General features: G+C 34.2%; 1 protein-coding gene across 1 annotated transcript in view; it reads right to left on the reverse strand.

The window, feature by feature from the left end:
• Edil3 (EGF like repeats and discoidin domains 3) overlaps window positions 1–10962 on the reverse strand; it is a 451612-nt gene that overhangs the window by 157452 nt on the left and 283198 nt on the right. Inside the window, exon 6 of the mRNA XM_005356525.2 lies at window positions 6832–7013. Coding sequence (XP_005356582.1) covers window positions 6832–7013 — 182 coding nt within the window. The remainder of the gene's footprint in view (window positions 1–6831; window positions 7014–10962) is intronic.

Here is a 10962-nt window from a genome sequence, read left to right on the forward strand (position 1 = left end):
ATACATACACACATACTAAAATGTAATAAAAAACTTTTTTAGGGAATGCTTTGTTAAGATTTTTGGGGGTTTTAATAAACTTTTTTTCAAACAAACTATCCTGTTAGTTTTCTTCCTTTCTTTTCCATTTCCATATGTAAAACCTTCTCCCCTGATTTCCCACAAGGGTACTATAGATTGAATCCAGGACAAAGGGAAACACTCTACTGACTAGGATATTTCTTTTTACACTGAGTATTCTAGGCTGGCCTGGAAGACAGGAACCTGAATCTCCAAGCTGGCTGATTCAGAGAATCTCAAAGTAAGCACCATTTTGCTCAGTTTTTGATACTAGTAAAACAAGTCAGAGCACCTGAGCATGTCCAGTGAGTGTCAGTTAGCAGTCTTCATAGGTGAAGAGCTACAGTGTTAGTCGTTTACACAGAACTAGCTAGAATAGCTGGCACATGTCCAGTGAGTGTCCAAAATCAGTCTGCACCGACAAATAGCTGAATGTTCAGTACAGAGGGATCCCAACTCATCTCGGAAAGAAAATGATGAGACATAGAACACTATTACATATTCCCACAAAAATATTCAAAAATGGAAAATATATCTTTAAAAATACTTAGCGAGTAGTCAGTCTGGCTAATCATATTTAGTTAGCAAAACATTCAAAGGTTTAGTACAAACTTTTAGATCTTTAAATGAAGTATTTCAAGACATATGGACCCGTGCAACATTCCTATTTTTACTACATTATTCAGAAATATAAACTTATATCTTAGGGTGCTAGTGATGTGAAATGTGATGTGGCTGCAGTTTAATAGGAACAAATCTAAGTGAAGAGTAAAGGGTCAGAAAAATTTGTTAAAATAAAAAATTGTTGAGTTGCATTTACTGTACTTACCCTTTAAGACAGAACCAATTATGAACATTATGCTGCCATTATAATTGCTCAGCATGTAAATTGAAACTGTCAACTTTGATATTCATTTTATCAAGTTAAAGAAAAAAGTTAAGCTGTATACTAAAATTTGTGTATTAAGTCATATACCTGAGAGACTAAGAGGCCAGTGCGCTTATTATAAGTGCATTTAACCAAGTATTCAAAAGCTTGAAAGACTGAATAAAATAAATAAAAGAATCAAAAAAAACAGGAGAATTTAATAATGTATTTTTCAACACAGAGAAATTAGTATCTAATAAGAGTAAGCCTCTTACGTATGAGTATTAGTTAATTGATAAAGGATTTTTCTTTTGAAAAATATCATACAATAATATACTTTTAAAGTAAGCAATAATAATATGTGTACCCTGAGCATAAACAAACCTTGAGTATTAAACAAGAGTGAATGGGTTTCAGTTTTTGCTCCTTGTGTACATGTGATATTCCTCCACAAACATGTTAGATTTGCCCTTGCTCATTTCTCTTGAATTCATTAAAAATGCATAAAAAGTAAATTGACCGTCATATACTATCACCTTCATGGTCACCATTCCTCTTAGAAGTATGATAAATCTTTAATTTTTCTAAGTGACCACTTTATCTTTAATCTAAACTTTTCTGAACTAACCATTTTCTTATCTCATTGAATTATTTCTTCCCTGGGACAAAGAACATATAAATATCTTACTTGGAAAGAAAGATTGATATGTTGTGTTAAGTGCATAAGAAACTTTTCCAAAAATAAAACAAACTATTTGTGCATGAATATAATAGTATATTTAAGGTTGTCCAAAGGAGGAAATGTTCTATACCATAAATACTTGCTCAGTCATGTTCATTGTCACTTTATTTACAATGGTTAGGAAATAGTAAAAAAGCCACTTAAATATTTTTCATCTAGGCAATACAAAATGAAAATGAGGTATATGTGCACTAATCTGCTGCCAACTTGTTATAGATGTAGCATTTCTACACTCTGCTACTTTTTGTAGAAACATACAGTGAACATATTTTAAAAAGTCAAACTGTAACTTATGAGTTGATTTCTGCAAATGCATGCCAACATAAATTCATCAAAAAATATGAACTTTTAAAATTCTATATAGCTATGAAGACAAAGGCAATGTATCTAATTTACATATAATTTCCTAAGAGCTCTAAACAAAGAAAGACACTAAAAGAAAGTTTGGCTTAGTTTTGAAGAAGGAAAGTGTTTCTAATAAGCCATAAATCAATTTTATTGATATTAATGCCTATAGACAAATGTTTAAATATATTATAATTAATAAAGTAACATGACATGCTCCATGTTTCTCTCATTGAAATCATGGTGTAGCAATCTGCTACCTAATAAAATTCATTCAGAGATCTTCATTGTTAAGTAATATTTGTATACTGGGAGATGTCTTACTTTGATTGGTTTAATAAAATTTTTAAGGGTCAATAGCTAGGCAAGATAGATAGAAAGAGTAGATAATTGAGGCATAAAGGAGACCTGTTAAGAACATCAGGGAGTCAAACATACAGAATGAAACAGAGGTAAAAAAAATCACATGGCAGAACATAGGTTAATAGAAGTGGATTAATTTGTTATAAGAACTAGTAGAACAAGACTAAGTCAAAGACCAACTTTTTATAGTGAATAATAAGTCTCTGTTTCATTGTGAGCTTGTGGCAGATGAAAAGCTTACTACACTTTGTACACTTTATTTGGCACTCCAATACTTTGCCTCAACCACAGGGACAGAGAAGTCATGCCAGCTGGTGCCACTGCAGTCACTGCCTGGGCTTCTCTGTCCATGGGGACTCCATAAAGTGGGCTAAGCAGCTACATAGAGCTGGGCAGTAAATGTGACTCCTCCTGGTACCTCTGACATGAGGCTAGTCTCTCAAGGAACCAAGTGGGGACAACCAGCTTCCTGTGCCATAAGCTAGTCACACAACAAAGGGCCTAGCAGGTGAAGGCTTGACTTACACTGTCAGAAAATACTGCAGGTACTTAGTAAAGTTAGGTCAAGAATGTGAAAATCTCTGAGCAGGTAGGGTATGCTTTAAAATGTGCTTAAAGGTTAAAAAAAGAAAAGAAAATGGATATACACTGTCATTAAAATAGTTTAAAAGTAATAGTAAAGTCTTTAAAGAGAGAGTAAAGTAATACCTCCCTCCCCCCAAAAAAGCCACATATGGAAAATACACAAGAAGTCTGCATCTGATATTGGAGTTCCCTCTGTGTGCTGTCATTACCATTAATGAATAAAGAAACTGCCTTGGCCTGTTGATAGGCCAGAACTTAGGTAGGTAGGGAATAAGGAACTGAATTCTGGGAGGAATAAGGTGGAGTCAGAGAGCCGCCAAGACAGACACTGTGAATTTTACCCTGTAAGCCACTGCCACATAGTGATATATAGATTAATAGAAATGGGTTAAAATAATATAAGAGTTAGCCAATAAGAAGCTAGAGCTAATGGGCCAAGCAGTGTTTTAATTAACACAGTTCCTGTGTGATTATTTTGGGGCTAAGCTAGCCGGGCAGCTGGGATGAATAAGCAGGCCCCTTCCGTGTAACATGAATCCTCCTCTATGATGCTTTGATGACTTTGACCTTTTTAAATGATAATGAACAAAAAAGTGGCAGCTATTGAGAGTTACTGGATTGTAGAAAAGTCTACTGAATTAAACCAGTTTATATATTTTAAGGATGTTTTAAGTTTAAAATGGATGTCAGAAAATATGTTGCATTGGGGTGGTTATGCTTTATTTTTTCAAAAATAGGAAACAAAAATCTATGAATTTCTTCAAAATTAATAAAGATGAGATTTGATAGGGAGAGACCTCCTGAGGATTTTGGCTGCAGAGTTGAGAGAGGAAGCCAGGAAAGACTACAGGACAGGTGACATTTATGCTGATCCCTCTGCATGGGAACAGCTCTGAGATTGGAAGAGATGGGCTAAAGTTTATTGGCTACAGAATCCTCATGACTTATTACATGCCATCCTTCATATGGCATGGATAGAGTTTGATCATAAAGTCCAAACAGACTTATAAAGTTAGCAGGTGACTTTTACCTGCTTAAATATAAGAGTTCTCAGAAAAAAAAAAAAAAAGGACCAGACACCAGTGAAGACAACTCTGGCTGGACAGGGAAGGAACCAGCATAAGATCAAACTAGGCCCCTGGGTGACAAGGTGTGGGTGACAGTTGATGGGGCAGACTGCAGGGTCACTAGCAGTAGGATTAGGATTTATCCCTACTGCTTGTACTGGCCCTTTGGAACTCATTCTCTTTGGAGGAATGACTTGCTCATCCTAGATATAGTAGGGAGGACCTTGATCCTTCCTGTAATCAATGTGCCTTACCCTCTCTGAGGAGTGAATGGGGGTGGGGTGGAGGCGAAAGTTGAGAGAACAGGAGGAGGGGAAGAGTGGGAACTGGGATTGGTATGTAAAACAAAGAAAGATATATTTTTTAAAAAAAATAAAATAAAATAAATAAAAAAAAAACAAAAAAATAGTATGTCTTTATCACACTCCTCCCCTCAAAACTCAGAGATTAATTGCAAAAGAGCAGGCAAAAAGGATATAGGAGCTAGAGGTGGTGGAAAACTCCAAAGAAAGAGAATTTTTCAAATACAATATGGCTGATACATGTATGAACTCACAGAGACTATAGCCATCACCCTTTACTAAGAAGATGTTTTCAATTAATAGCTGCTGGGAGAGGAAAGATAAGTCTTCACCAACACAGTAACACTGAGGACATGAACCACACTTCAGGGTAGGCCTTATGCTCAGGAGTAATTGACCAATACAAAATAGGACTCCATGTTTTTTGTGTGCTGTTTTTTTGGTTGTTGTTATTTTCACTTGGTGTTCTTTTACTGTTATGTTTTATTTAGTTTAGAAAGAGAAAAATAAGGTGAAATTCTGTGGGTAGGGAAGGGGAGTATATGAGAGAGAAAGAAATATGACCAAAATATTCAAATATTTGTGGAGAGAGTATTTATTTCTATTTTCATTTTTTTTTTTTACAAATAACGATATGACACTGGCTCAAGATTTTTTGGAAAAAAAGGGAGCTAGTTAGAAGCAAGCCTAAGTATAGGCTGAGATTTCATAATTACTAAGGTGTCTCTGTATCATTATTTGAGAGCTGGCTGATGAGACAGAGGAAGACTCATTGTACTTTATGGCAACAGAATGAGGTACAAATTTTCTAATGACCCTAGGTCATTTTCAATCTCTCCCACCAGATTTAAACACATTCTCCCAGTAACTCTCCTTGTCCTTATTTTCTAATTGATGTTTGCTAGATTCTCATGTGGCCTCTTTTATTATGCTGTTTTCCAAGAATCTAGATCAGTGGAAGCTATCTTCCAAAATTGCCTTATAACAAAATTTCCTAAGCCATGTAGCTTCAACAAGAATACTTTGACATTTGGTATGTGCTATTAATGATATGAGACATAGTGATTATATTAAGGTACCACATGAACAGAGACATAATATTTCACATAAGTCAGTTTTGATCATCTTTTCTGTCTTCCTAATATATCTAATTTTTGCTTTTGCTTGAATGCCCAGGAAGCTTAAATGGATAGAATTTGAGATGTCAGCTTTACTATGATATTTCTTCTCCGGCCAAGCTCTTAATATGTCAATACGTTGTTGCTTTCACCTGTTTTAAAATTAGCTGGTTGATGAGAATAAAATCCACTGTGAATCTCAGGGAATCCTGCTGAAGAAAGGTAGGAAGAACAGGAGGAGGCAGAGGGGTCAAAGACACCACAAGAAAATACACATAATCAACTAACCTGTGCTCATAGGAGCTCACAGAAAATGAAACAACCAAGGAACCTGCATGGAACCAGCCTGGGCCCTCTGCAAATAAGGTACAGTTGTGTAGTTTGGTCTTCTTGTGGGACTCATAACAGTGGGAACAGGGGTGGGCCCTGACTCTTCTGTTGGCTTTTGGGATCCCTTTCTCATACCGAGTTGCCTTTTCTGACCTTAATATGTGGGAGAGGAGGTGCTTAGTCTTACTGCAACTTGATATACCATTAGTTTTTGATAACCATGAGAGGTCTAGCCTGTTCTGAATAGAAACAGAAAGGTAGCAAATGTGTGTTGGGGGACTGTAAGGAGAGGAAAACTGCTTTCCAGGTGGAGAAAAATAAAAAGAAATTAATAAAAAATTACAAATGCCCTTGAAAAGTTATATGTTTTATAATTAATTCTACAATATTATATCTACCTATAAAGTAATTACCTACTTACTTTGAATATTTCTATAATGTGAAGATTGTAATATATTCATATTGTTATACTCTTTATACTATGAGGCTTTCCAAACCTTTTCAGAACTGATGCATAGCAATGCCCCTCAGAATGTTTAAAAAATCCTCTGTTTATACAGTGGGATATTATCATGACCCATTGTATATTTTACATTTCTACATGGGAAATTATTTCTCAAAAAATACATAGATGAAATTGTTTCTTTTTAGTTTCATAATTTGTTATTAAATTTTAACATTGTATGAGCAAACATATGCAAATGATGATAGATATCTGTTTTCAGTACAACTTAAAGCAGGGCACTCATGTCTAAGAATGCTCCCATTTTAGTATTGTGTTCACATATTCAGAGCATGCGTATCTTCCCCATAGTTTCAAATTGTTCACAGTTTCATCATAAATCAAATTACACTTTGAGCAGGGGAAAGAATCACACCAAATCTCCCTAATCTACTCCCATAAATGATTCTGATCATGTGGAGGACACCAAATCTTCCTAATCTACTCCATAAATGATTCTGATCATGTGGAGGACACCAAATCTTCCTAATCTACTCCATAAATGATTCTGATCATGTGGAGGACAGCTCTGTCCCATCCCTCTCTTACCTGAATCCATGGCCATCGGTCATTTTCCGCAGCTGTCCAGGCGTTTATGAGTCCCTTCTTATTAAGCCGAGCATAGTAGGGATACCACTTCTGGAGTCCAAAAAGTGCTCGGTGGGTGGACGAAGCTGTGATCTGCTGATTGGATATGATCCCGCCTTCGATTCCCAACGGCCCAGAGCATTCTGAAAAGAAATCATGATAAATATGAATGTGTATCAGAAGTCGTAAGGATGACACACGCTGTGGCATAGCATTTAATGAGATTAATTTATACCATATACCGTTTCATCCCTACCCACTGGCAGATCTGTTACTGATTATTACGTTTGCAAACAGTGACTGCTCCTTGTATTTGAAAGTGGCTTCGCAGAATGCAGCTTCTTTATTGTGATTTAGATATGTGAAGATGTATCATCTTAAATTTAGAGCTATATCAGAAAAGCTACTTATTTTAAAAGGCCTATGTTCTAACCTATCTCACATTCCATCTTGTCAGAGCTTAATAATACTCGAGAATCTTTAGTCCTTAAATATTAGTTGGTGATTTTTTTCTTGACAAGAGTATATATGAATTTTGAATCAAAATTATTGTGATGCTAATGATTTTTACTTTTATAAACTTTCAAACTTCAATTTTTTATATTAAATCCCAGTAATACATTCATAAAATCTCAATATATGATTTGTTGACATTTATATAATAGTTACCTATGTCATCTGAATTACAGAAACAATATATTCCAATACTTCTACTAAAAGAACAGATAGCTATGAACCAACATGCTTGACATTTTCCTATTATAGTATGTGAAGAACTTAAATTGTTATTTAAAAGAATTTATTGAAAATGTACAATTCTGCATGTTTAGTTTGTGCATTTAAAATGTAAATATCTAGCAATTTTATACAAATGTGCAACCTGGAACCTTAAACATTCTTAATAAAAAAAATAAATTGCTAAGGTTAAAGTATGCATTAAGACCACATGTTCGTATATACTAAATATATTTATTTCTTAAAATTAGTAGTGAAGTTAAAGTCATATAGTTATGTTTCAAATATACATTATGTAGTTCAAAATACTTCATTTATTTAAATTTAGTGTTAAAGGTTTTATACTAGTAAAATAATACAGTTAAATCAGTATTTGAATTTAAAATTTCATTAGCATTTCATATGTTGAATTTTTTAGTGCAGATTTGGGTAATCAATAATAATTCTATTATGATATCTATTATAATGTGCTGTGTGAATTCCTGAACCTGTGAATAGAGAACATTGCCCTTATTTATAGTGTCAATTCCTATTAATCATCTTGATTGGTGATTACTATTAATATTACTTTAGGTTTTAATCAATTTAGTTACTTTATTAATTAAGTTTAATTAAATTTAATAATTTTGTTTCTTATTGGTCACTGTTTTCATTGATATCAACATGCTTCTCCTTTCTAATACATGCTCAGTGTATTAAACAGTTCATTGAAAATTACCAACACTTGAGTGGCTTTAAAACTTTAAAGATGGAAATAAAAAATATAGATAAGTAATTATTTCATCAGATTACTTTAGGAAAGATGAAGTCAACATAGGAAAATCTCTTCTTTGCAATTTTCTTGAATTGTTATATCTAGACAATGTTCTCTTTCTCAGCATGGGTTTGACTTGCTTTTACTTTCTTAAAGAACTCTACATCTCATTTTGAAGTCATTCAAATTAAAAATTACAGTTCTAGGAACTGCATAATAAACAAATTTTCATAATTTTAAACACTTAATACGAAAACATAGAATGCTGATTCTTCGGACTCTTGCTTTCTTTCACATTTTCAACTTCAAGAGCTGTGCAAACTTCATAAGAAGCTATGAAACTTTCATGATTACTCTTGGTTAAACTATAAAAACTGTAGAAGCCTAACTTTTTGATGAATATCACCTTTTTTTGGGCTGTATTTCTTTGTGTAAGGTTGAGAACCCATGGGGTGGAGATTGTAACTATGTTTTCAAGAATTTGAACTTACATTTGTCTGTGTAGTTTAATTAATAAAAAGAGAGGCTATGCACTTAGAAGAGAACAAGGAGGGGTATATGGAAAGATTGGATGGAGCAAAGGAAAATGGGAAATGACGTAATTTTATTACCTTTCAATAAATAAAAAAGTAATTAAAAAAACTATCACCATTAAAAGAGTTTCATTAAAAGTGTCTGCTGTTTGTGTAATGTTTGGATACAATGATTCTGGAAACAGAGAGACTGTTGACTGCAGACTCTTTAGTCTCAATAAATCTAAATAGATTGAGAGTCCTGCAGAGCCTAGCTTGATCAGTTAGATTTTTAGGAAGAATGGAATCACATTTAGGGATGTATATCTAAGTACCTTATGTTATAGAAGATATTGTTTCCAGCACTTTGAGACGGGACTACATTTTCAACTACACTGTTCAGTAGATCCTTGTAGTTGTTAACCTTAAACTATCCATTTCCCTTATTAAGGAACACATCAGCAAATATTGGCTATGAACTTTTGCATTGTCATAAGCCGAATAAAAATGGATGATTTTCACTTTGTTGCCTATATTTTTTTGGCTCATTTTGCAGCCAACTGTATGATGGAGTTCAACTACTGTAAGGTTTTAGCCCACAAGCTGTGAGGGCCTTTTAGATGTGTGCCAAGGTAATCAAAGAAATTCTCCTCATTGTATGAAACTCTCATTTAAGCTTCATAAAACACAGGTTTGAAGATCCATGAACTCTGTGCTAGCAATTAGTCAGTACAGTCTCTACTAGGAACTGGCATAGGTAGTGGAATTACTTCTCCATATTTTGGACACTCAAAGATTGCAAATTGAAGGCAAATTTCTGTTTAAATATCTTCAATAGTATCTTCTATCATAATTGTTAAGTAATATCATGGAAACTAGGGTCATCCTGAAATTCACCTGTGAAATTTTATGTGGTTCTAAGCTTCAGTATCACCTTGCTTGCATAAACAAACGAGTGGAAGAATAGAGGTTATGGTAGCAAGAAACTCTTCTGGGGTGGAGAATACAGAATATAGACTGGTTGTGCTGGTGTACCATGAAGAAAGCTGGAGGTCTTATTCCCGTACCACATAATTCCCATGTGATGATGTGTTCATGTGAACCAATATAGGGAGATAGAAAAATAAGGATAAAAGTCAAGGTTTTTGTCAAGCTGCAAGTAAATTCCAGGTCATCCTGACCTGTATATGATCCTGTCTCATACAACCAAATAAAACGTGAAAAATATTCCTTTTTTTTTTCACTAGAAATGGCCTGCAATAGGCAGATGAAGGTAAAGGTTGATGGGGCACTGAGCATTGGGAAGCATGCGATCTCTAGGTGATGCTGCAGAGTCCACAGTGATTTACATGCTTTTTATTAGCTGAGTGATTCAGACTATCTATCTATCTATCTATCTATCTATCTATCTATCTATCTATCTATCTATCTATCTATCTATCTATCTATCTACATCATGTGCTATAAGACTCCCAACCTATGCCAAGCTCTCATTAATTACACAGGGTCATTCATTTAATGATAAATTGAAAAAAGAAAGTGCTCACGTATTAAATTTATAGAGGATGTGTGTCTATTAAGTACTTTAAATGAGGTACTTTATTTTTATGTTGTCCAGTTTACAGGCATTGCTTTTACCAGTGCTCAAGTCCATTTTGCTTGTTTTCTTCAAACAATCTTTTATAACATTTGCATGTCTACTGTTTCAATTACACAGATCAGATAAGTTCAGCACCATAAACTCAATTGTGAGGGATTGGTCAATGAACCCTGAATGCAAGAGACAACATCTTATCTTCTACATGCTAACTGTCTATGACTATGTTTTCTTTAGTTTTTAAGCTTATATTTTATTTTATGTGTAGGGTGTTTTGCCTATGTGTATGTCTGTGTATCATGTAAACCTGGTGCCTACAGAAGCCAGAAGAGGACATCAAATCTCCTGAAAATGGAGTTAGATAGTTTTGAGATACCATGTAGGTACTGGGAATAGAAGTTGAGTTATTTTTCTTTTTCTTTCTTTTGTTTTTTTGTTTGTTTTTCAAGACAGGGTTTCTCTGTGGCTTTGGAGCCTGTCCTGGAACTAGCTCT

The sequence above is a fragment of the Microtus ochrogaster genome, chromosome 19 (genome assembly GCF_000317375.1).
Source record: "Microtus ochrogaster isolate Prairie Vole_2 chromosome 19, MicOch1.0, whole genome shotgun sequence".
Classification (NCBI taxonomy): domain Eukaryota; kingdom Metazoa; phylum Chordata; class Mammalia; order Rodentia; family Cricetidae; genus Microtus; species Microtus ochrogaster.